At 44.8% G+C, this 27554-nt stretch overlaps 1 protein-coding gene across 4 annotated transcripts in view; it reads left to right on the top strand.

Moving 5' to 3' along the window:
• The window catches only part of Prp40 (pre-mRNA processing factor 40), a 72098-nt gene that overhangs the window by 14286 nt on the left and 30258 nt on the right, over window positions 1–27554 (top strand). For all 4 annotated transcript variants that reach the window (XM_075681731.1, XM_075681734.1, XM_075681732.1 and 1 more), the window contains exons 5-10: window positions 9094–9207; window positions 11794–11914; window positions 13614–13644; window positions 14751–14963; window positions 19648–19741; window positions 24375–24512. In XM_075681731.1, the coding sequence (XP_075537846.1) occupies window positions 9094–9207; window positions 11794–11914; window positions 13614–13644; window positions 14751–14963; window positions 19648–19741; window positions 24375–24512 (711 nt within the window). The remainder of the gene's footprint in view (window positions 1–9093; window positions 9208–11793; window positions 11915–13613; window positions 13645–14750; window positions 14964–19647; window positions 19742–24374; window positions 24513–27554) is intronic.

Below are 27554 nucleotides of genomic sequence, written 5' to 3' on the forward strand. Positions count from 1 at the left end.
GACTCTGCGTAAATGTTTTCCCCTGAGGACCGGACATGAATGTCTTTGGGAAAAGCGCACCCTCCGGGGCATGGCGCGGCGTTCGATATACCGAATGTCCGACGAAAATGGAATTCGATGTACTACGCAATTGTCCTATACTTTTACATAGTATTTTCAAGGGGTAATCTGTGTGTTCGATATAGCCAATAATTCGAAATATGCGGGTTCGTTATATCCGGGTTTGACTGTACTACATAAACAATTTGGAGCAACTTTCATAATTGCGAATTATGTATGTAAATGATCTGAGAGCTAATTTAGCAGCAGGTAATTTAGGTTATGCATTCTAGATTTTACAAAAATATTTGGCTTAATATTCTACTAACATAGATGCAAGTGCAAATACTTCCATTAATTCAACTGCAGTTAATTTGATTTGTTGGCCATTTCGATCCCTGCTTGAGCTTAAGCTCCTGGCTGGTGTCCATGCATACCTATGTGTCCTAGCTTTTTTTAATTTCGATCCTAAAATTGTCATCGTCAAATAATTCGAACTTGACCAGTCAGCACGCATGCATGGTGACCCCAGTAGCAACCCCTCTAGTGGCAGCGTCTGTCTCGGCGAAGCTTAGGGGGCAGTGATTGCATTTAACACACGTCATCTCTCGTCGAAAACGCCTATATTTGGCCAACCCTAGGAAGATCCTCAAGCAATAAACATAGCTCACATTGTCTGAATGAGGTATTTACCCTATGCCTTTTTTAAGGCGAAAGCCTAAGTATCTCATTGCGGTGGCCCTGTTGACACAGAGCTCGCACAAGCCCATGCACACGTTAACTCTTTCATTACCGCGCCTCGGTGATCGATGCATTAGATCGCCGATTTCAACATGTTGGAGCCGTTTCTTGTCCACTTAGGCCATCCAGTAGTTAGTACAACCACTGCACTTTCAGAATCAGTTCACATTTTTGCTATGTGATTTTTGACGGACCTTATTGCAAACTAATGTGTGTATGTTGTAGTGCAAAGAGGTGTGGCTATCACCTGCTGCCATGCTCTACAGAAAAGCATGCCGCTCACGATTATGCTGCACTAGCATCAAAATTGTGTAATCAAATGACTCCCAGCAAGTCAAGAATTAAATTATATTGCTGGCTTTGCTGTCCGACAGTGTTGAGCGGTGATGATGATGATTAATTGAAAATGACACCAGCTGTTGACTTGTGAGCTCTGGTTTGGAGTCAGAGTCACTTTATTCCGCCAAAGTGTATTTCTGAAGGTCCGCTGCATGTCCAACGTGTAGACCTGGCATTTTCAACCAGTTTCCAAGAGTTTACAATACTGAGGGGCGCTGCCGGTGTCACTGGGCAGTTATCGAAAGTCTCTTCCATGGCGGCGTTCTGCGCAGCTGCTTTGCGAGAAAAGCATTGTGCTCGAAACTATGCTGCACCAGCACATCAATTTAGTGATGCTCGAGTAATTTGCTGATGACAGCAAAGCAGAGTCAAGCTCTGACGGTGATGATGTTTTGAGTCAGCATTGGATATCCGCCGCTGTTCACCGGCGAGTTTCCTTTATGGCCTTGGGCGGACTCCTTCCTTGTGCGTGCTTATCTGCCGATCATTTTGCATGACCTGAGAAATCTATTGATTATCTTCAGGGTGCATACTTCGCTTGGTTATGATGTGCTGCCATCGACAGCAAAGAAACTTCCGTTGACGCCAAGAAGGCCACCCGTAGCACATCGCGGCCCAACACTACGGATCGGCGCAAGACAGTTTACAACGATGTGGGATTTTTTTTCTACTCTTCTTCTCTGCAGAGGTGATAAAGACAATCTGCAAAAATGCAAACAGATATGCTTGAATGCATAATCTTCTTTCCCAGCTACGCTGAGAACGATTGGTCCTGGAAGAGGTGCATGACTCTAGACGAACTGGTGAAGTACGCTCCTTGGACTTCTCATCGGACCATCTTCAGAAGATGCCGAAAAGGCGGAACTGCAAAATGTGTTTAGACACTATTCTTGTGTTATTTATCTTTGAAATGTATATTCTGAATTTCCTTTGATGTTAATGTTTTTGTAGATATCATGTTTTTTTATTGTTGTTTTTATCAACTGGCAGCGAAAATGGCGCTTTCTAAAATTTTTATGTTTTACCTAATAATTTTTTTTTGTTTGGCAAAGTATGTTTTTTGAAAGAGCATTTCATTATGCACAAGATGCTATGCTGCAATATGTGTTGGAATATTATTTGTAGTAGTAAATTATTTTTACTGAGACATAGAAAGAATGACCATTTTCTCGCGGTAACGAAAGAGTCAAGCGTCACACTGAAGTGAATGCAACACTCAAAGTAGAAATCACTAATGTACATGCAGGGTTCCTAGCATTGACGATGAATTGCTAGAAAAACATAGCGCTACTCGTATACAAAACACTTCAGCCCCACTCCTGGAGAAGCGGAAACGGGAATAGCAGTCAGCGCACGCAGCCACTTCAAATCCGACACTGTAACGAGCAACCACGCAGCCCACTACACCGCAGGAAGTCATACCTGTCCAATATGCCACTTCCCAGAAGGTAGAGGAGATAGTATCAAAGGCCTTTCAGAGCCCTTAAACATCCCTGCAAGCTACTGTGCAACAACTCAAAGCTATACAACAGTCAGCGGCACAACAACAATTTGCAACTCAACAACAACACTCTAACACTCAGACGGCGGAATGCATCACAAGACTAGAGGAACCCATACTAGCACTGGAAGCTTGGAAAAAGCCGGCACCCGAAGAAAACAATTCACCAGACCCTACCAGGTTTGCCAGACTTTCTAGACTCACCAGAAACCCACCTGGTGCATGCACCACCCCCCTTAACAACCAAGGTGGCTCCTCCTCAACATATATGTAGTAAGTGTGGGGGTTCCATAGGCGAAACTATGGTGTGGCAATGGAATTGCCAGGGCTACAAGAACAAGTTCGGATCGCTGATACATTACATGACCACCTGAAATTATTGCACTGCAAGAGACGAACACTCACGTCCACCTACCCGGATACGTCACGTATGGCACCGACACAGGCAAGAGCCTCCACACCCTGGTCAGTAAGAACCTAGTAGCTGTTCAACATCATCTCCATCAATCTGATCCACTTGCCGTTCTGCTTGCAATTGTCCTGCAGGCAACGAAGAAGAAGGGCCCCATGTTTGTTCTAAATGTCTACTGCTGGCTGAAAGGCCTGCAAATGGTCCTCAAACAGGTTTTGTAGCAAGCCATGCAAGCAGCATGTAATCATCCGCTTCTAATAGTGGGTGACTTCAATGTGCAGCCCACTCCCTCTGGGGTTATACATACACCAACCCCAGGGGAAACTTGTTTCATAAAGTTGTTGAGGACATGGACGTCAGACTCGTCATCGATCCAAGGAATAGCATGAGGTTCAGCATGAGTGCTACAAGAGACATGAACCCTGACCTAACCCTCACTAGAAACATCCTCCAAGCTTGCTGGACCAATCTGGAGGAGTACCTAGGCAGCGACTACGAGCTACTAGGCACGACTCTCCATGGGCTTGAATACAAAACCAGTATAGGCACTGCTTGCCTCACAGGTTGGACTAAGCTGCGGTAGATAAGAGTGCAAACAGCTACAAATGAACATAGCCAGCAGCATCAGTTAAGGACTGGATCACTCAGCTTCACCAGGATGTGAAGGCGTACACCAAATTCTCGATTCATCCACCACCACTCTGTGGATCGATGCTCGCTTGCTCCACATGTGGGAAGCCCGGCGTAGCTTGCTGAAGCATTGGAAAAAGCAAAGGTTAAATCGCGAGCTCAAGAGGTGAATCGCCCTACTCACACAAGAGGCTGCAGAATACGCCACCACACTATGCCACGAAAATTGGCTATCCCTCTGCAACAGCTTGAGAGGAAGGCTGAGTACTTCCAAGATGTGGAAGTTATTGAGGTACCTAGTCAACCCGGCTAGCAGCAAAACGGAAATCCACCACAACATGACCCGAGTAATCCACCAATTTCTGGGAAACGAGGTGGTCTTCCTTTTGACTTTCAAAGCCTGGTACATACTTTCGCACACAGCCATCAGAGCCTTTGCCACCCTACACCGGCAGCCCAAATGAGCTCTTAGATGAGGACATTCATCTGCATAAAGTAACAGGGGAAATAATGGGCTTGCAATGTCTCACAGCCCCGAGAAGGGACCAAATCACCAATGAGGGTCTTGTCAATCTTGACATCCTCTCGTTACTAGAGCTTACTGCTCATCTGAACAAAGTATGCAGTGATGGAAGCCTCTTTGAGAACTGGAAAATAGTGGAGGTTTGTCTCATACTGAAGGCAAGCAAGCTACTAGCCATTGAGAACCTATGACTGATCTCAATCATTTCTTGCATAGGAAAGCTCCTAGAGCATAAAGTTCTCAACCGGCTACAATGATTCCTAAAGGACTCGGGGAAACTTTCAACAGTGATGATAGGATTTTGTCCACACCTCTTGATATAAGACATCCTACTTCGTCTGAAAGAGGAAGTGATTATACCAGTAACATGCAACTCCCCCACTGCTATTCTTGCCTTAGATCTTAAAGGGGTGTTCGATAACGTCAAGCATACAACAGTCTTATAGAGGCTAAACATGCTGGGCTGTGGGGGTCAGGATGTATTAATTTGTCAGAGATTTCCTCTCAGATAGAAAAGCTATCCTAAAGGTCGGGGACCAAGCCACAAACCCCTTGCTACTGGGTGGGCGTGGCACACCACAGGGCATAGTGTTATCCCTTCTCGTCTTCAGTATCAGGGTGCAGCGGTGGTGTAGAGGAAGAACACCCGCCTCGCGTGCAAGAGGTCCGTGGTTCAAATCCCGGTGCCGCACAATTTTCCACCGGATTAAAAAAAAAAAGAATCCGCATGTTGATAAAATTGCATAAACAGGCCTGGAGTGTGGCCTGATCCCGGTGACCAGAACCGGTAACGCACTCCCTCACCAAAGCAGGATTGGCCACCCTGGTGCAGTACTTGGCCACAACCTCCTATATGAACACAACAATCAAACCCCGGCCCTTAGTTCCCAACAGCTGCGAAGCAACTGACCACGGCGGCGGTCAGACCTGCGACGCAGCAGAGGGTGCTAAGAATCCCTGGCTCCGGACAGGCCGCCATTGGAATATGAACCCGGCAACGTTTAACGATATAACATTATCTAGTGAGGCGAGTCTAGCAGTGCTATTGGAGGAATTAGAGGGCACTAAATAGGATATAATAAGGCTCAGTGAAGTTAGGAGGCCAAAAGAAGCATATACAGTGCTAAAAAGCGGGCACGTCCTCTGCTACCGGGGCTTAGCGGAGAGACGAGAACTAGGAGTCGGATTCCTGATTAATAAGAATATAGCTGGTAAAATACAGGAATTCTATAGCATTAACGAGAGGGTGGCAGGTCTTGTTGTGAAACTTAATAAGAGGTACAAAATGAAGGTTGTACAGGTCTACGCCCCTACATCCAGTCATGATGACCAGGAAGTCGAAAGCTTCTATGAAGATGTGGAATCGGCGATGGGTAAAGTCAAAACAAAGTACACTATACTGATGGGCGATATCAATGCCAAGGTAGGCAAGAAGCAGGCTGGGGACAAGTCAGTGGGGGAATACAGCGTAGGATCTAGGAATAGCAGGGGAGAGTTATTAGTAGAGTTTGCGGAACAGAATAATATGCGGATAATGAATACCTTCTTCCGCAAGCGGGATAGCCGAAAGTGGACGTGGAGGAGCCCGAACGGCGAGACTAGAAATGAAATAGACTTCATACTCTGCGCTAACCCTGGCATCATACAAGATGTGGACGTGCTCAGCAAGGTGCGCTGCAGTGACCATAGGATGGTAAGAACTCAAATTAGCCTAGCCCTGAGGAGGGAACGGAAGAAGCTGGTACATAAGAAGCCGATCAATGAGTTAGCGGTAAGAGGGAAAATAGAGGAATTCCAGATCAAGCTACAGAACAGGTATTCGGCTTTAACTCAGCAAGAGGACCTTCGCGTTGAAGCAATGAATGACATTCTTGTGGGCATCATTAAGGAGTGTGCAATAGAAGTCGGTGGTAACTCCGTTAGACAGGATACCAGTAAGCTATTGCAGGAGACAAAAGATCTGGTCAAGAAACGCCAATGTATGAAAGCCTCTAACCCTACAGCTAGAATATAACTGGTAGAACTTTCGAAGTTAATCAACAAGCGTAAGACAGCTGACATGAGGAAGCATAATATGGATAGAATTGAACATGCTCTCAGGAACGAAGGAAGCCTAAAAGCAGTGAAGAGAAAGCTAGGAATTGGCAAGAATCAGATGTATGCATTAAGAGACAAAGCCGGCAATATCATTACTAATATGGATGAGATAGTTCAAGTGGCTGAGGAGTTCTGTAGAGATTTATACAGTACCAGTGGCACCCACGACGATAATGGAAGAGAGAATAGTCTAGAGGAATTCGAAATCCCACAGGTAATGCCGGAAGAAGTAAATAAAGCCTTGGGAGCTATGCAAAGGGGGAGGGCTGCTGGGGAGGATCAGGTAACAGCAGATTTGTTGAAGGATGGTGGGCAGATTGTTCTAGAGAAACTGGCCACCCTGTATACACAATGCCTCATGACCTCGAGCGTACCGGAATTTTGGAAGAACGCTAACATAATCCTAATCCATAAGAAAGGGGACTCCAAAGACTTGAAAAATTATAGACCGATCAGCTTACTGTCCATTGCCTACAAAGTATTTACTAAGGTAATCGCAAATAGAATCAGGAACACCTTAGACTTCTGTCAAGCAAAGGACGAGGCAGGATTCTGTAAAGGCTACTCAACAATATACCATATTTACACTATCAATCAGGTGATAGAGAAATGTGCGGAATATAACCAACCCTTATATATAGCTTTCATTGATTACGAGAAAGCGTTTGATTCTGTCGAAACCTCAGCAGTCATGCAGGCATTACGGAATCAGGGTGTAGACGAGCCGTATGTAAAAATACTGAACGATATCTATAGCCGCTCCACAGCCACCGTAGTCCTCCATAAAGAAAGCAACAAAATCCCAATAAAGAAAGGCGTCAGGCAGGGAGATACAATCTCTCCAATGCTATTCACAGCGTGTTTACAGGAGGTATTCAGAGACCTGGATTGGGAAAAAATTGGGATAAGAGTTAATGGAGAATACCTTAGTAACTTGCGATTCGCTGATGATATTGCCTTGCTTAGTAACCCAGGGGACCAATTGCAATGCATGCTCACTGACCTGGAGAGGCAAAGCAGAAGAGTAGGTCTAAAAATTAATCTACAGAAAACTAAAGTAATGTTTAACAGTCTCGGAAGAGAACAGCAATTTACAATAGGTAGCGAGGCACTGGAAGTGGTGAGGGAATACATCTACTTGGGGCAGGTAGTGACGGCGGTTCTGGATCATGAGACGGAAATAATCAGAAGAATAAGAATGGGCTGGGGTGCGTTTGGCAGGCATTCTCAGATCATGAACAGCAGGTTGCCATTGTCCCTCAAGAGAAAAGTGTATAATAGCTGTGTGTTACCAGTACTCACCTACGGGGCAGAAACTTGGAGGCTTACGAACAGGGTTCTATTTAAATTGAGGACGACGCAACGAGCTATGGAAAGAAGATTGATGGGTGTAACGTTAAGGGATAAGAAAAGAACAGATTGGGTGAGGGAAAAAACGCGAGTTAATGACATCTTAGTTGAAATCAAGAAAAAGAAATGGGGGGGGGGGGGGGGCATGGGCAGGACATGTAATGAGGACGGAAGATAACCGATGGTCATTAAGGGTTACGGACTGGATTCCAAAGAAAGGGAAGCGTAGCAGGGGGCAGCAGAAAGTTAGGTGGGTGGATGAGATTAAGAAGTTTGCAGGGACGACATGGCCACAATTAGTACATGACCGGGGTAGTTGGAGAAGTGTGGGAGAGGCCTTTTCCCTGCAGTGGGCGTAACCAGGCTGCTGCTGATGATGATGTCTTCAATATCGTCCTAATATGCTTTCCACCGCTCTTCGATGAGATCCCGGGAATCTGGCATGGCCTATGTGCCGATAACATTACCATCTGGTAGTCCACAGGGTCATTCGGGGCAATGGAGAGCCGCTTGCAAGAAGTGGCAGACGTGATGAGCAACTATGCAAAGTCATGCGGCCTCAGCAGTGCCCCTTAAAAGACGGAGCTACTCCTTGTCTCACCGCGAAAGAAGCATGCATCTGACTCGCCCACTATCACCATACAACTGTAGGTGATAGCGTCCCTTGCCCACTATCACCATACAACTGTAGGGACATACCATCGTTCCATCTCAGAGCGTAAAGATACTGGGAGTGGTTTTTCAGATGGGGGGGGGGGGGGCGACCGCACCAGTATGATAGTAATCGACAAGCTTAATAATACAACAGCCCACATGATTCGGTGAATAACAACCAAGACAAGAAGCATGGGGGAAGCGGACACGCTTCGACTTGTCCAAGCCTTCGTTATGTCTCGAATAACTTATGCCATTCCATACACACTACTCAATCCGACGTAATTCAAGAAAGTCAACACAATAATCAGAGAGGCATATAAACAGGTGATTATGTTAAAGCGGACAAAATTGATGTATTAGAAATGGCTCTCCAATTTACCACTATACAATGTTAGTAAAACTTCTGCAGAACCCTTGTAAACGATGTAACAAATTCATACGAGATATAAATTGATATATCAAATTTGTCCACTTTGGATCCTGTGTACAGTTTACAGAACTTCATTATCTGTTCCTGGTGCAGAGCTGCAAACTTGCAAACTTCGTGGTTACATTTTTTTTTTTCAATCTTACCTATAATTGAAAATTCCTTTAAAAAAATTCAGACCATAAACTAAAATTTTGCTACTAACAGTCACTATAATTTGACTTAATCTCTCAAATGCAAAAAAAAAATGCATTAAAATTGGCCCAGTAGTTATCTTAGAAAAGTGTTTCTGCGCTTTACATGTATTTGAATAGGCGGCATCGGAGGTTTGCCCAAGCTAAATCTTCCTCTTACACTTTTATTGGTCGGACATGCAGAAGAGCAGCAGTTGGACAGAGCACAAGGCTCCCGATGGCCGTACTTATTTCTACAACCACACCACCAAGCAGTCCAGTTGGGAGAAGCCCGATGAACTGAAGACACACACTGAGGTGAGCATTCCTGCTCCTAACAATCAGCGATCTTGCTTTGAAATACATGTATGTATTACATTGTCTATGCTATAAAATGGTTTGTGCAGTGATGTATAAATCAATGTATAGTTGACTCTACTTAAACAGAACTCGAAAGGCCATAAAAATGTGTTCTGTTTATTAGAAGCTTCATTTAAGCGAAGGGCACAAGAATCAACAAGAATCGTTCTAGTTGAAAAGCATCAGAGTGTTGTGATATTACTGTGCTGAAAAAAAGAAAAAGAAAAAATAGGATTTCACTTGCACTCGGCTTCTAATAATATACAGTGAAACCTCGTTAAACCGTAGTTGGCTGGTGCTCTGAAAAAGTATGTACTAAACAGTAGTACTGTTTAGCCAAAATAGCATGAGATCGCCCACTTACCTGTCGAAAACGGAACACGGAACTCGGAGAGAGTGCGATGAAAGGGGGAAAAACATGCAGTATTTATTCAGTTCGCATGACAAAAGTGTTATTTTTGTCTGATGCCACAGCGGCCTAGCACGACGACAGCGGCCTCAAACTTACTGAAGCTGCGGGCCAGCTTTTCAGCCATCCCTCTCTTCTCGGCAAACACTCGCACGGCATATTCCTTGTTGGCATTACGTATTCTCCGTGCACGCGCGCGGTAGTGCTGCAGAAGTCCTGGGGCACCTTTTTCATTCTCGGGTGCTGTTCTCGTCACGACGGTTGCATTCATGAGGCTGACGTAACCCACAGCTTCTGCCACTGTCGGGCCTGAATCGCCCGTGCTGTTGTTTTCCATGTTGGCCTCATCACTTTCGCTAGTCGACACTTTGGCAACAACAGAGGCAACAATGGCGAAAAGTCGAACCTCGTAGCCGACATCTCTTCGCGGTCGCAGCAGCGCTGCCGAGCAACTTCTTCGCATTCCAAGTGCCACACACCGTAGTCAACAGCAGATCCCTGTCGCGTGCCAGCGCTGACTTCTTCATGTCACATTCGATAGTACGGATGATGTCTAATTTTTCTTCTATGCTGAGCACCCGGCGTCTTTTTTATCCGAGCTTCGGCATGACGCGAGTCCTCCCTGGATGGATGTATGGATGGATGTTATGAGCGTCCCCTTTGGAACGGGGCGGTGGGTTGCCCCACCAAGCTCTTGCTACTATGCTGCCTAATATCCTACCTAGGTTAACCAATGGAAAAAAAAAACACTATGAACTACCACGTCCAAATTTTCTTATCCCCTATTGCGAACTGTGCTTTTGTACGTCTCCGTCTTTTGTCGTTTCCCTACTTTTCTTCCATCAATCCTCCAGTCGCCTCTTACTAATGTCTATTGCGGACCTGTTTGCTTTACCAGTGCTCCCGCTGAACCCAAGGGCTTCAAGGAGGCCAGTGGTGCCTAAATCGACCGCTGGGTAGACGTCTTCACATTCTAATAAAATATGCTCCGTCGTTTCCCTAGCTTTACCGCAGCAAGCACATGCTTCTTTTTCCTTCTTATATCTCGTTTTATAGGTGCGTGTTCTAAGGCTTCCCGATCTCGCTTCGAAAAGTAATGCGCTTCCCTTTGAGTTATCATAAATGGTCTTTTCCTGATTTCGTTTTTTCCTCTTAAGTAGTTACTCATGGCAGGTTTCTTTTCCATTACCGCCACCCATGAGATTAATTCAGCCTCTCTGACTTTCCGCTTGACCTTCCTTGTTGCTGTGTTGCCCACCCCACAGGCTGCATACTTGCTGGTAAGCTTCCTAGTTCTTTTCCTCCACTGTGAATCAATGTTTTGCCTGTACAGATACCTGAACACTCTCCCAGCCCATTTACTTTCTTCCATATTCCTCAGCCGTTCTTCATACTCAATTTTACTGCGAGCTTCCCTCACTTCAAAACTAGTCCAGCCCATATCCCCCTGCACAGCTTTATTTGTAGTCTTCTCGTGAGCGCCCAATGCGAGGCGACCCACTGACCTTTGGTCAGTGGGTCCCTTGCACGATGCCACAACGCCCTCTGGCACGGCGCCGAAATGATGTTGATGTGGCTTCATGTGCAAACGCACAGGGCGCTTGGATGCCGTTGTTCCAATCTCTGAGGCTTGTTGTTCTGCCGGGCCGCCTGATGGAGACGACGCACCGCCGTGTCTGCGCAACGAAAAGTGGAAACAGTACACGTTAACCGACACGTACGCAGTAAGCTGGTACGGTTTATGCGGGTACAAAACATATTATGTTCAATGGCCGCTGAGTCAGGGATTTGACTTTACTACTTTTAAAATAAAACTACTGTTTAAGCGGGTACAGTTTAATGAGGTTTTACTGTACCTTCTTTTTTGCAAAGTTGAGTTCATGCGTCAAAGAATACTCAATAATTCTGCATGGTCCTCACATTCAAAATGGTGCTGCAGATTTCCAACTACATCTCTTGCCATCTTGTAGAAAACAGTAATGTGCTCTGGAACAGCAATATAAATGTCTTTGTTGTTGTCTGTTGTATCCTGTTAGTTGTATTGGGCGCAGGAAACGGTACCACTTCTGCAATGGAGTGGTGGGGTGTGTAGGCATGATCATCTGTGAGCTTACATGTATGTTTTTATGGCACAGTTGCTGCTGTCTCAGTGCCCCTGGAAGGAGTACAAGTCAGACACGGGCCGAACATACTTCCACAACGTCCTTACAAAGGAGTCTCGCTGGACCATTCCTAAGGAGCTTGAAGAGCTTAAAGGTAACTGAGTGGGGTTTACCCACTTGCCTGTGTCACAATGGGAAGAGCTACTTTCAGAGCACTTCTCCCACCCCGGCTTGGCAAAGTGGCCATTCCTCCTGGTAGCATGAACTGTTTCATGAATCAAATATCTTACCACGGGCCATGAAAGATGTTGATGTATCCCCACTGCATATGTTTTTGGAGCATGGGATCTGAGAAAGAAACTAAAAACTAAACTGCACTGCAGCCAATGAAGCCACCTCTGAATAGAGAAGTGTAGTAGATGGCTTCTTATAAAACCCCTACACAGCTTGCCAAAATTCTAAGCTGAGTGGTGAAGTTGAAACAAAATTTGAGTTTTTCACTGCTTCAGTGCTCCGCAAACTTTTGTGGTTGGCTTTACATAGCTATATCGTGGGTCAAAGTGTGCTTGAGGCTTATGGCCCAAGGGCTAGCAATAGTGCATAAGTATTGGGTCCATTAAATGGAGCTCCCACAAGGGTTGAGTTATCAAACAGTGCACGCACAGTTGCATATCTTGTATGGTGGACTCCATTTAAGATGAACTCTTAAAGGGACACTAAAGCTTAATATTAAGTCAAGCTTAAGTGATAGATTAGTTCTTGAGAATCTCTGAGGCGTAGATATTATCGTGAACAGAGCCTGAATAACCGAGAAACTGAGGTAAATGCAGGACATGATTAGAGACTCCCCCGGGACATTCAAGTACTTGCCTGATGACGAAAGCACTCCTCAATTAAATTCTGTTACTAGTACTCAACGACTCGTTGCAAAAAACATAATTGTATTGTATTATAAGACGAAATAAAGTCCTACTTCTACAGTTCCATCTCATTTTTAGAAATAGGCACTAATTGAAATTATCCTTCACAACGATGCGGGCGGTCGAGAGGCTTCGTTTTCGCTCCACTCTGCGCCGCCCATGCTTTCACGTTTAAGCAGTTTTGTTATCGCGAAGTGCTGTGCTCATTTGCTGGCTCGTGAACCGCGCACAAGCTGCAAGTAGCACAGAATTTAACTTCCATGTTATGTTGCGGGATGCTCGAATGGTCTATGCCGCTTGACCAAAAAGCAGCTCCAGCAGCGAATCCAACACTCTGTCTTGGCTCAGTGCCGCTGCCTGTCGGGCACCGTTTTACTATAGTTTTACTCACCGACGACGGCAAAGGGTGGTGATGGCATATGCAATGTCACCACTCCCTTGGTTAGGTGGCGGGAGATTTGAATTTCAAAAAAGGTATTCGGACCCTCAGATGCAATTTTTTCGTAAACTAAGTCTTTCCTTGGGATGAGACAAGCGTTGCGAGGTTTCTGGAATAGTACTTAAACAGTCCACGTCGACTAAGTATTTGCCTTTAGTGACCCCATAAGCTCAGTTGTTTGATAAGCTAACGAGTTCTGGAACATTTGTTTAGTACCTGGAGGTTTTATCGCACTTTGATTAAGATGAACTTTCATTAGAAGACTTTCATTAGAGTGAATTTTGTATAATTAGAATTTTCGTAGCATCCCCAGGAAATTTGAATTAATGAGTAATACTGTATATGGACAGCATTTCTTATAAGTTGATGTTCTACTGCGTATTGCAATACTTCTCTATTGCATTGTTTTGTTGTGGTTAAGTAGCAGGGCTTAGTAAGTCTTTTATGTGGCCTCAAAGATCTCTGAAGCTTTCATCTGTTTTTCTTTTCTGCAGCCACAATTGCTGCCCAAGGAGAATCCAGCAAGTAAGTTTGGTTATTTGCTTTGTAGCTCTTGCATTTTTCCTGTGGGAGGTTGTAAACTGCTTCTTTTTAACCATGTCGTTCGTTGATTATTCTGCTTGTTTTCTTCATAATAGCAAAATAACTTATAATAAAATTTTTTGTCATACTGCACTGCTGTATGAGCGGTGTGCCATGTTGCGATGGGGCTGGAGTGAGCGAGATTGTCACTCACTCTTTGCAATAAAGTTGTTAGACATTTCAACGAAAGTTTCGGAAGTGAGGCGTTTCAGATATTATGGACTTCAGACAAAACGGACATTTTTTATAGGATTATCAGGGTCCGTTGTAACGAGAGTCGACTCAACATGTATATTTACAAGCGAATATGCTGCACTTGGCCAAAAGGCAACAACCCACACTAGCCTCTAATCGTCGTCGTCTTTACACCGCTGGCCTCTCCTTCATTGTAACTACTGGCTTGTAGCAATATGAAACAGGTGTGAAAAGTGCATTTGGTGGTGCCTCACGCTGTACAGCCTGTATACTGTCTGGCTTGCTGCAAAGTGAGTTGTCCATGCACTCCTAACAACATTGTTTGGATGAACTGATCACATTCGTTTAGAACTTGTGGCAGCCCTATTTGCCATCAGATCCAGAGAGAATGCAAGCTTCACTCGGTGAACCAGGCCTAGACAAATGTGACTGCGACCCTAGCACTGTAGTCTTCATCTCCTCAGAGCCCATGCACAGCCATGGAAACCTCAAATAAACAGAGGCAATCCATCTGACCTGGCTGTCTCTGCAAATTATCTGGGGCAGTTTACAAGGTTTGCAATGATCAGCAGCGGATGATTGCATCTGGTCATGTTTAGGCCAGCTAGTGAATTTTGCTTTGCTGTTGTACTTAAGAAGCACCTAGCATCTGTAAATGACAGTGTGCTCCAAATGGTGCCTTTGTATTTACCTTATATTTATTGATGTCCATGGGTGGTGTGGCATGTTGCATGAGACATGTGCTCGCATTTTTCATTACATTCCTCACCCAGTATGCTTGTTCAAGATATGCGATGTCAGGGGCATGCTGAACAGTTTCTGTGGCAAGGCAGGTCAACCGTGCGTTGTTACAGGGAAGAAGACAGTGTGGCCAACATTCAGCTGCCAAGCAGTGCACCAGCAGACCCTGCGGGCAGTGTGGCTGTGCAGCCACAGCAACCTCAGCAGGCACCGCCACAGGTACAGCCACCGCAGCAACCCCAGCAGCCACAGCAGCTGCCACAGCAGCCACCGCAGCAGCCGCAACAGCAGCAGCAGCAGCAGCAGGGAGGTGAAGAAGAAGAGAAGTAAGTGCAGCCACTGTACCCAAAGGTCATGGTGCTCTCGGTGCTGGCTGCAATGCTGTAACAAAAACAATGGCTGGGATGCAGTGAGAAATGATAAACACAAAGAGAGGCAGAAGTAAACATAAATGCTGATTGCCAACTAATTTATCTGTTGGCATATCTTTGATAAAGTTTGCTCAGTTATAGATTCCTATGGTACACCATCCACTTCTCCGTAGAACTAACGTATAACAGGGACCAAAATTTCAGACATGTTGCAGTGCTTCACTCTATTTTTTTTGTGCATGATCCCAACGTATTATGTTTAAAAAAATAGCATTTGGGAACAGTTATCGCCATTCAGGTTGCCCCTGTATACTACTAGCTTCATTGGCAAGGCAGATTCTCAGCTTTCTTAGTGATATTTGGAAAACTGCAAATTCATTATTTTCAGCTTGGCACTAAGCCATAACTTTTCTTGCCGACATCTAACTAAGCGGTGATAGCTGTAATGGCTTAAGCAGTGTGGATGAGACATAAAATTACGCAGAAATCATCGACAATGATTTCACTGTAAGCAACTAGCTGAATTCTTCTAGAAAGCTATTCGCGTTTTAAAAAATGATGCACTTTGAGGCTCATATTTGTTGCAGTGAGGATATTTTGGTAGCGTTTGTTGTTTCATTGTGTAATTCCATAAAGAACGGGGCCATTAACCAGCACATTTGTATTGGGAGTATCAGGTGGCTTTACATGTCGTCGTCGTCGTCGTCGTCGTCGTCGTCTTCGTCGTCGTCGTCATCATCATCATCATCATCATCATCATCCTGGTTACGCCTACTGCAGGGCTTTACATGTAAGCCGATTCATCTTGCGTGTGTTGTCTCCAGTGGCATAACTCTGGTGTGGAAGGCAACCTGCAGACCTTCAGACACCCGAAAGCTTTCACGATAGCATGTGCATCTCAAAGAGCTGTAACAATATTTGGCATTTGGTGACGAACGCATCCTGAAAGTCGGTTGTGCAAGTGTGCATGCCCATTGCATCGGTGTCTTTGTATCGCTGGTGCAAGTCCGACCACCATCCACCAACCACCGACCACGAAAAAAGTTGAAAGCCGAAGAAAGCAATTTACTTCAAAATTGCCCCTGGCCGGTGTGATAGTTAACGGCTAGACATCACAGGAGGCTTGCCTTTCGTATTTGCACAAGCGACTCATCGGCAACTGGGCCTCGAATGCCCAATCTAGGCTGACATCTGTTGAAACAGTGCCCATTTCTGCAGTGCCCATTTTGCCGACACATGCTGGGCTGGGCTGTTCCCCAATATGTGTCGCTTCCAATATATTAGAGCACAACAAAAAGCAGAAATCTGTAAGCATACGTGCCAACTCTCCCAACTTTTATTGCGATAGCAGTGATATGGACACTCCAGGTGCATTTTTTCCATCGTCGTTATGTTCCGTATAAAGTCCAAAGGTGATAACACTGTCAGCGTGAGCCGTATGATGTATGTGCAAGTGAAAGCACGCGAGTGCAGCTGACGATCATGGCTCAATCTGGCGCCCAAAAGGCATAGAGAAAATGTGGCATCTTCCGTCACGCGAAAGGCCAGGGGGGATGGGAGGGAGGGGGCAGCATTGGGCTCTGGCAGCAACTGTGTATTTCACATCAGGGCTCAAGAGGAATTGACGATCGTGGCACAATTTGCATGCAAAATGGAGGGAAAGCGGGTAGGCAGCGCGTGAGGGAAGGGGGCAGGGCAGCTTCTACTCCGCCAGCAACTGCGTACTTTGCGTGGTCGTGCGTTCTGTATCTTGAAAGCGATCTGCATATGATTCATACCTTTGTGCACGCTGTTTTCTCAGCGCCGTTCGTGCCGAAGTGATAGACAGCACGAAAGTCACTTCGCTCACTGCTGCTGCCTCACTTGCTCATGCCAGCATTTTGACAGCGAGCGTCCGCGGTTATCGAGTGGGATGTGTTCATGTTTGCCTGTGTGCGCTGACACCATGCTTGTTAATTCAGTTAGTAAAGAAATGCTTACAAGTTTATACGGCCATAAACCTACTACTCTTGCTTCATATAACTATCTATTAATTTGTTGCATTCAATGCTTCAGCCTTTGGATGAAACTGCGACTTTCTTTTTGTGAAGTTTATTATAATTTGAGTGCATTCTACAATTTTTACGAATGCTGCATCAAATTTTGCAAAATATAGGATTGGTTCGCAAGGGAGTTTTAAAGGTGTCAAAGGATTGGGTGGCGCAAGATGATAAGTGCATCCAAGAAATTGTGGTAGTATCTGTGTCGCTATTTTGTGGCAGCATTAGTCACCATATACTAGAAGGGTAGTTGCTCTGAGCAAGTTTGTCTAGAGAAGTTCCTGTAGCATGTAAAATCAACAGTGACAAAAGTAGCTGAAAAAGTCACTGTGATTTAAAAATTATATGTTGCTTGTCAGTCTAAAGGCAACTCATTTTGTTACTCAACAAAGTAACTAAACATATTGTGCTTATAGTATATATCCCATAAAAGGTGTGCGCTCAGTGCACACTTCAATATAATGCTTGATGTCACCCCTCTTTGCATTTTGCATTTAAACAAATTTGAATATTCATAGGTTGGGCAGGTATGTGTAAGCAAATATAGTCGAATGCCTTTATAACAAAGTGCAGTAGAACCTTGTTCATACATTTTGGAACGAAAAGCGAGAAAAAAACGTGCTAACCAGGAAGTGTACGATCCAATGTAACTAAAAAATTTAACAGACTCAACTGTAGTTGACATCTTCGTAATGCGAAGCGATGCACAGGTTGTTGCAGAACGAGGCACGAGATGCTGACGCACGTCGAACTGGTGGGGCTCCGGTGGCCCGAGACACGTTTTGTTGTTTTTCTATCGTGTGGTGCTTTAAGATGGCCATGGGAAACCGAAACGAAATCGAGCTGGTGGGCAACACTATGAGCCACCGGAGTGAAATGTGATGCTCACATCGTGCTGCCTGCAGCAGGGAATGGCGTCGCATTTGAGTTATCGTCTACTAAAAGCATGCAGAACGCTACCAGAGGCACTATGTCCTATGTGCTGTAAAATAGATAGATGACGATACTTATCGCTTTAGATTTGGTAGTGATACCTGTGAATGCAGTGTGCAACGTCCCGGGAGGAGATTTCCTGGTACCGGAATAAAAAATTGACTGCGTGCCGGCGTTTTCACATGAGGCGCGCGTGCGAATATTGCAGGGAAACTGATGTGGTGGGTGGCTGATCTTCTCAGTCGTATGTGCCGAGCGCCTTTTCTTGTTTACACGGGCTCTAGTGGCTGGGAAAGGTATCATACAATCGCAGTCTGCAGCAGGGAACAGCGGTGTGTTTTGGTTACCGCCTATTAAAAGCATGCAGTACACTTGTAACGGTGTGGTGGCGCGGTGCGTTGTGAAACATAGGTGAAGATGTGTATAGCAATATACTGTTGGCAGGGACAACTCTGAATGCGGCGCGTGACGATCATAGAAGTGATTTGCTGCTACCAGAATAAAAAAACTGGGTATGCACACTTGTCTTCACATGAGATGGGCGAGCAAGTATTGAAGTAGAGCTACCATGCCGGGCGGCTACTGTTTTCGATTGTGCACGCCTCGTGCATTTTCTTTTTTACATGTGGTCTAGCAGCTAGAAAATGTATCATACGATCACAGTTGGGCGATGTACTGAATGTTGGTGTCGAAACATTCTGTTTTCTCAGAACATGTGAACCGACAGAAAATAAGCTTCATTCTAGTATTGCGTTATTAATAAAGGGAAAATCAGACATCCACCCATTCGTAACATTTGCTACAAAGGAAACCCATACGGGTTCCTCGAAAGTAAAGCCTCGCAGTTGAAGAAAAATTTGTCCTGGTCCGGGACCTCTCTTGTTTGTTGAATTTGCCTTCCAGACAGCATTCCACATTCTGCGCTTATTTGTTTGTTTAGTATGCATTCCAGACAGCGCTCTGCTGGCTCCAAGAAGTCTTTCCTGTAAAGTTATCGACAGGCCGTGCCAAATGGTGCCAACGGTACCCTCGCAGTCCGAATGAGCCCAGCTCTGCAACTGAAGAGCCTGAGCTGCCACCTACCATGATGAGCTCAAATGCGGACATCACTGATGACCTGCTAGGCTGTGGTGTGCTGATTCGTGCCACCGTTACATTTGAAGACCTTGCAGATGACAGCACGGTGTTGTCGTGTGCTGAACTGAACGATGATGAAACAATTTAGCAAGTTCTCCCACCGTCAAGCTGCGACTTTAACATGGACGATAATGATGTGCCGTGTACGCCGGAGCCTTCACATGCGTATCTGATGGGAGGATTTGCAGTCCTTGCATTGGCATACAGAGACAACACAGAACTGGCAGAAATACTGGTGGACTTGGTTGCCCAAAAGCGGAATTACGTGCAGCAATGGATCGACCACTTCTTCTTTGAACAGGGGCCTTAAATTAAATAAAGAAATCTTTTTTAGATACATTAGTTTTTTCAGACATTCGATAGTTTGGGCTTATTTATGTCTGCCTTGGAGTCCAGATTATCGGTTGTCGACTGTAGATGCATGCTGGCTCAACACAGATACGTCACTAAAAGCAGAGGAAGAGAAACTGAACATTACTTTTCTAGTAGTGTGGCAGGAAACTGAGATGCAGTGCTGCCAACAACTGCAGGTCGAGTGATGAGGAGGAGACCAAGGACAGGCCCATTGAGTTCAAGGACAAGAAAGAGGCCATTGAGGCCTTCAAGGAGCTGCTCAGGGAGAAGGTAGGGGCAAGCTCACTTCAGGAAAGCCTCATTATCACTAGTGCTCTGTGTGCTCATTTCTCCTTTGCAGGTGAAAGCATTTTTTCAAATAATATTAAAGGAATAATGCAGGTCTCTGCACAAAGCTCGGAATATAGTGAAACAAATGAAAGGCTTGGGCATGGCGAAGGAATTGCATCGGGTGTTGTGAAGGGCGTTTTCAAAGTCCTCGGAAGATTTCGAGCATTTCTTTCTGTGTTGTTTGTTTCCTTTCCCACAACTTTCTCGCCTAGTTGTCTTACAATTTTCTCCTATTTATCTTCAATTTCTGGGGGATATCTGTCTGCCTTCTTGCATTTGTCTATTAGAATTCTTAGCGTTTTTTGTTTCTCGTGCTTGAATTAGGCAGCTTGTTTGCTGGAAGTTGAATGAGCTCATGAGCCTAGGAGATGGAACTGATGAAAATTGTGATCACAGAGACAGTGTGTTGTGGAAATAAAATTTTTCCCTGTTGAAAACGGTTGCTTTTAAAAGGCCCCTCACCAGGCCCTATAGCAAATTTTGGTTATCCGCTGAAAGTTGTTACGTGTCCTCTAGGAAGCGTTCTGCCGCAAAAATGTTTCAAATCGGCTTATTAATAGCCGAGATAGAAATATTTCAGTTCCACAGACTCATGATTTCAGGAGGCGAGCTCCACTGCATAGCGAGACACTCTCTCCACTCGCCCCGCCTAGCCTCCGCAAGCGAAATTCCTTCCCTGCATTCTCCCATACCGGACATGCCCCGCCTTCATTTCCTTTTCTCCTCACTTTTCTTGTGGCGCTGCACATGAGCTGTTGGGATTGTCTGGTTTCACACAGTGCACGATTTTGCACGCTGTGCACAAGGACACATAGGTAGTTTAGAAGAACTTGTTGTTGGGCGAGTTGGTAGATATTAGCGAGCATTGTTTAACTGCGCGAACAAACGAACCACAAAGACAGCGAGGGACAAGGACAGGCGCAGACTTGCAACTAAAGTTTAGTCCACAACGTACACATATAAGTACACACCTGACATACACCACTGCGCGTGCGCAAAAAAAAATAAGGCAAGGTAAAAGAAAAGTAAAACCTTGTATAAGCGAAACGCGACCTACCTACGCTCGTCAGTAAACCTCATCTCACTGTTATGTAAATAAACTGAGGTGTCACTGACACATTCTTATCCCTTCTTTCTAATATGGTACGCCTCGAGTAGCTCTCTGGCTCGGCTATCTCGGCAGCGGCACAAAATCTTTGCTTCCTTCATGATCGGCTTGCACGTGCATGCCAGGCAGTGGACAGGCAGGTGCCCATTCGCTTTATTCCTAATAGACAATTCATGCTCACGCAAGCGCACATTCACACACCTTCCTTTTTGACCTATGTAAACTTTGCCGCATGATAGAGGTATCTGATATACTACTCCAACACTGCAATCTACGTGGGAAATGGAGTGCTTTGTTCCGCACCCTTGGAAGTTATTTTTACTTCTTCCTATGCGCGAGCATAGCCCAGCGAGCTTGCCGGGAGCCGAGAGCGCTATCTCAACTCCATACCGTTTCACAACCTTCTTTAAGTTGTGGGAAGTTTTGTGAACATAGTTCACAACTGTCCGTTTCTTATTTTTGCGCTCCCTTGCGTCTTCAGCAACATTGCCTTGCATCTTTATCTTCTTAAGCACTGCCTCCACTACTGCTGAAATGACTGACTGCGGGAAACCGGCTTCTTCCAGCCTTACAATCTGCTTGTCAAAGCTTTCCTGTATTTTGTGCTTGCAGGACTTTCTTATGGCTGATATGATGCACTGGGTGGCTATTGCCCGCTTTACCGTTTTCGAATGAGCCGAATCGTAGGGCACCAGTTTCTTTTGGGATCTTGGGTTATATTTCCAGCACACATGGTCGTCACAGAAGCTTATAGCGTTGTCTAAAAACTGAATATTATTATCCTTTGTTAGTTCATGGGTGAATGTTAGACCTTTGCCAAGGCGCTGAAAAATGTGTAGTACACCTGCAATGGCGTCGTCATATGTGTAACTGGCTTGCTTTTTTAAAGGAACAAGAAAATCGTCAACATAACGGAACACGGTAACAACCAGGTCACGATCGATCCCTTCGTTTACCGCTCTGTCAAATTTCGATAAGTAAATATTGCACAAGATAGGAGCTACGCAAGATCCTATACATATACCTTGCTTCTGCACGTAATAGTCTTCTTTAAACTGGATGAAGGTAGATTCGAGGTAAAACTCAAGCAACGCTAAAAACCTATTAACAGTCAACCCGGTAGAATTCTGAAAAGACATTTCGCCATTAACTTCAATACATTTCTGAACAGCCTGAAACAATGCAGCGTGAGGGATAGAATAAAACAAATCTTCTATGTCAATGGAAAAAGCATGGCCAATATCGTCATTCGACTCTATAAAACTAGTAACAGCTAGTTATAGTAATAGGAAGAAGCTAGTAATAGGAAGAAGTAAAAATAACTTCCAAGGGTGCGGAACAAAGCACTCCATTTCCCACGTAGATTGCAGTGTTGGAGTAGTATATCAGATACCTCTATCATGCGGCAAAGTTTACATAGGTCAAACAGGAAGGTGTGTGAATGTGCGCTTGCGTGAGCATGAATTGTCTATTAGGAATAAAGCGAATGGGCACCTGCCTGTCCACTGCCTGGCATGCATGTGCAAGCCGATCATGAAGGAAGCAAAGATTTTGTGCCGCTGCCGAGATAGCCGAGCCAGAGAGCTACTCGAGGCGTACCATATTAGAAAGAAGGGACAAGAATGTGTCAGTGACACCTCAGTTTATTTACATAACAGTGAGATGAGGTTTATTGACGAGCGTAGGTAGGTCGCGTTTCGCTTATACAAGGTTTTACTTTTCTTTTACCTTGCCGTTTTTTTTTTTTTTTTGCGCACGCGCAGTGGTGTATGTCAGGTGTGTACTTATATGTGTACGTTGTGGACTAAACTTTAGTTGCAAGTCTGCGCCCGTCCTTGTCCCTCGCTGTCTTTGTGGTTCTTTTGTTCGCGCAGTTAAACAATGCTCGCTGACACATAGGTACCGCTATAATTCAGTGCTACACGAATACTGAGTCAGAACAAGTGGATCGCAGAGCCTGATCACGTGCTGGAACACGGTAGAAAATGGCATAGTTTCGGTACCTGCACACGTGACTGCACGGCCATGTGAACAAGCAGACGAAATGGACGTACATCTCTCTTGCTTCGGTGCGAAGTAAAACAAAGATGTGCAGACATTCCATTTACGTGTTTTATTATGTCTCTAAACTTCAATTCGTCAATCCAAACAACAGATCACATAAATAACAGATGGTGCCTTGAATAATTCTCGAGGTCACGTGTCACCATGAGCAACGTCACACTGCAGGCCCAAGTACTTGGGCGCAGGTACGCGAGTGTGTGACCGTCCTGCTTGGAGTGCAGCGGCCTTGAGGAGAAGGGGAAACTGCGTTCGTATTGAAATTTCAGACCTTTCCATGAAACGTAGCAGTGTAATTCTTTGCAAACACGATCATTGGTGCGCATTGTATGTTCTGCACTTGTCAGCTCAATATGGCCAGACCTGGTGAGGGGCCCTTTAAGGGCATCCAGGACGTTGGCACAAGACATGTGATTGTGATAACACTTCCTGGTGTTGCAGCAAGTATAAATGGTGTTTCTAAATGCTTAGTACTTGATGGTCCGTTACAATCTTCAACAACTTATAGGAGTACTGGCATCTATTTTTGAAGTTGTAGAAACTATAGCACACTCTTCTTGAATGTGAAAGGATGGCACTTAGCAAGTAAGGTTGGGAAAACTACTAAGATATCTTAATTTGGTGCTAAAGTTGTTTTCGAAATGCCTGATTTGGTGGTATTGACATTATCGTGACCTCATGATGTGGAGCAAAATTTGCTTGCATTGTGTAGCAATAAAGTTAGATATGACGGTGTTGCTCATAAAAAATGAACGAAAGCGCTACGTGAGTTCCTTCTGACTGAGCTTGAAGTGGTAACTGCATCGATTGCAAGAACTGAGAAAGCAAGCTGTTTCATGCAATCATGACACGTCTTCCGCCTGGGCACCAAAGCTGGTTTGTAGAAACAAGTATTATAGTAAATTATTTAGGGCACTCTTGATGCCTGCCACTATTTTTCCTCTGGTTTAGAGGGTTTGGCCCTTTGTTTAACAGAAATGTTATGTCACTACTTTGTTAATGAGAAAAATATTGCATGAGGTGGAGCACTAGGAATCACTTCAAGTTGGTACCTCGTTATGTTCATTGCAACAGTAACAGCTAGAATAAAAATTTCTGCTTAACCTTTACCATACTAACAACGCACCTAACCACTTTCTTGATATTTGTTGGCTATTCTGGGCTGTGGAGGCTAATTATAAAGATATAGTAATATAGATATATATATGGATATATAGTATATAGATATAGTAGTAGTATGGAGGTTGTTTATTGCTCTTAAATGACCCTGGAGCTGTTGAAAGGGCCACTAGATAACACAAGAAGTCCGTGGATGTGGGATTTGAATCTGCAGCATCTCTGTTGCACTGATGTGGCCTTGCGTGAGTGAAGTGGTTCATTATACCATGCCCATGCTTTACGCAGGAGGTGCCCAGCAATTGCAGCTGGGAACAAGCACTTAAGCTCATTGCCAATGACCCCCGCTACGGGACGCTGCGCAAACTCAATGAGAAGAAGCAGGCCTTCAACTCGTACAAGGTGCAGAGGGGCAAAGAAGAAAAGGTGGGCCCTGTTTCCGGTCTTGCTTGGCTTCTGTGTCTTTGGGCATAGCCTCCGGTGTGCTTACTATGCCTGCCTCAATGTATTAAAAGCAGGAGGGGGAGGTAACTCAGAGGAAGGTGCCACTTTTACCAGATGTTGGTCGCTGTTCATGGGGTGCATTTAGGATTGTGGCAACCTTCTTTCAATGTTTGCCACTCCTTCTGCTTCTGGAGTGGCGTGCCAAAATGGAGGGCAGGAACATAGCACTCTGAAAGTCCATACTGTTAACAATGACAGGTATAAATCGCCTGGCAAGGTGATGCTGTTTCAGTTGACCGTTAGGCCTCATGCACTTAGGCATGACTTGGTGGCTGTTACGAGAATATACGAGAAGCTGTTTCTTTGCACAGTCAAAACAGCACAAATAACCGAGAACTATGGAGAGAGAGAGAAAGAAAGTTTGATATCTGGACAGGTTAGCCTAGCGACATGCCTAACATGCTACTCCAGGTGAGATGGTGAAGGGTGAAAGAAAGGTAGTGAGATAAAAACAAAAACAAAGCACACACACACTACATATGCATCCACGAACACAAATGCAATAGCACAAAAGTTAATGTGAAAGCTTTAAATGGTTTATGAGGCATAAAATCTGGCGTTGGCAGCATTATCACACGATGGTACATAAAGGATACGAACCCTCGACCTCTTGTGAGAGTCGAATCCATGACCTTTGGGGTTAATTAAGTGTAAGGTAAGGCACACTTAATTAAGATAAAGTTAATTAAGACACTCAAATCCATGTTGTTGAAGAGACACTAGTGGGAAGTATTAAGTCAAGCTAAAGTGATTGATTAGTGCTTGAGAATCTCTAAGGCATGAATATTATCGCGAGTAGAGTCTTAATAATCAAGAAATTGAGGTAAACGCAGGACATTTAGACTCCTCCGGGACATTCAAGCGCTTGCTCGATGATGAAAGCACTGCTCAGTTAAATTCTGCCACTAGTACTCTACCACTCGTTGCAAGAAACATCCTCGTATTGTATTATGAGATGAAATAAAATACTTGTCCAGCTCTATTTCATTTTTAGGAAAAAGAACTCATTGAAATTACCCTTGACGATGCGTGCGGTTGAAAGGTTTCGTTTTCGCTTGACTCCACGCCACCCACGTTTTCGCATTTCAGTAGTTTAGTTATCGCGTAGTGCTGTGCTGGCTTTGCTGGCTTGCAAAACTCGCACCAACTGCAAGTAGCAGAGAATTCAACTTCCACGTGATGTCACGGGATGCCCGAACAGTCTACGTCACTTGACCAAAAAGCAGCTGGAAATCCACTGCTCTGTCTTGGCTCGGTACTGCTGTCTGTCAGGCGCCGTTTTACACACCGACGGCAGCAAAGGGTGATGGCTTATGCAACGTCACCACTCCCCCGGTTGGGGGGCAGAAGGCCTGAATTTCGAAAAAGGCATTCGGACCCTTCAGATACAATTTTCTCGTAAACTAAGTCATTTCTTGGCACGAAACAAGCATTGCGAGGTTTCTGGAATGGTATTTAAACAGTCTACATCGACTCAGTATTTGCCTTTAATGTCCCTTTAATTAGGGCAAGGCTGATTAAGGCACTGCTAATTATTATACAGTTAAGTAAGGCACTTGAACCCACTTACTTTGGTGGCAGTCGAACCCTTGACCTTTGGTCAGAGTCAAACCTAAGACCTTGCATTGTGCACACCTTGTGACGGACACCGTTGGTCACGTGACGTTTCAGCGTTTCTGCTGACATGGTCACTCGAGTCGCGTGACTCTGCAAGTGGCGCCACCAGATGTCACTGCGCTTCTGCTGACGTGGCCACAATGCTTTCGAATTCATCCAGGTATGGATAACTAAGTGCCCCTTGAATTTTTTGTGCTAGGATAAAGGCCTGATTGAGGTCTTTATCTCGCAGGAATTCCATAAGCAGTTTAGTGGAGTGCAATTGAGATTTGAGATATTGCTACTGGTTCTTGATCAGTGTGGCAGTCTTGAGAGAGCAAATTTTCTTTCCATACTTACACTGCCATAAGCAATTACAGCATCAAATTTTAATGCGACCATTTTGCTGTTAGGAACCCACTGTTACACTGTTCAGTGCTGTATAGTCACTGCAACCTCGTACTTACCATATTTACTCGAATCTAGGCCAACCCCGATACTAAGCCAACCCCCGAATGTCCGAAGTCTGAAAAAATAAAAAAGCTTACCTTGAATGTAAGCCGAACGAAAAAGTGGGGACAGCGCTCACAAAATAAAAACAGTATTTATTTAATATGCACACGCCGAGCTTGCTCTGTGTCATCATTGCTGCTAGCCTCGTACGCTTGCGGAAGCGCGGAAGCTCGCATCTGCGTGCCCACGCGTGCGCAGACAGTGCGGCACGGCTTGTACGTGTATAAATGCGGTGCGATCTTGGTGAACAGCTCCTCATTGTTATCGCATGCTTATCTTCCATATCGCTACCATCTCCTAGTTGCCGCACACTCAAAAGGCATCTCCCGTTGCCCCCTCCAACGACAGACATTTTTTTTTATCGACGCTGAAGTCCCGCCCGGCTTGAACGTTTGACGATGCCTCTGCGGCTAGCACAACTTTTTGTTTGTGGCATTGCCTGTTTGGTCCCATTACGATAATGCTATGCCTAATGCCATTTAAGCCACGATACCGATATGACACAGGTCAAAATGGCGACGTTGCTCATGCACTTTGGTTGGCTACAGGTGTGGCTATTAGCGGCTGTGATACTGACTTTTCTAGATGACGTTAGCTATGCACCATATCTATCATTTGCAATTACAAACTGTCACGTTTTTTTCAATCCTCGAATCTAAGCCGACCCTACAGTTTGGTATATGATTATATTTGAAAACAACTATCGACCTAGATTCGAATAAATACAGTAATTTTCTCTTGGTCGAAGTATGCATCTTCTTAAAGGGACCCTGAACCACATTTTATTTAAGTTTATAAACACATTTGAATTTAAAATAGATTATGCCAGAAATACTTTCCCGCAAAAAGTACTTC

The sequence above is a fragment of the Dermacentor variabilis genome, chromosome 2 (assembly GCF_050947875.1).
Source record: "Dermacentor variabilis isolate Ectoservices chromosome 2, ASM5094787v1, whole genome shotgun sequence".
Classification (NCBI taxonomy): domain Eukaryota; kingdom Metazoa; phylum Arthropoda; class Arachnida; order Ixodida; family Ixodidae; genus Dermacentor; species Dermacentor variabilis.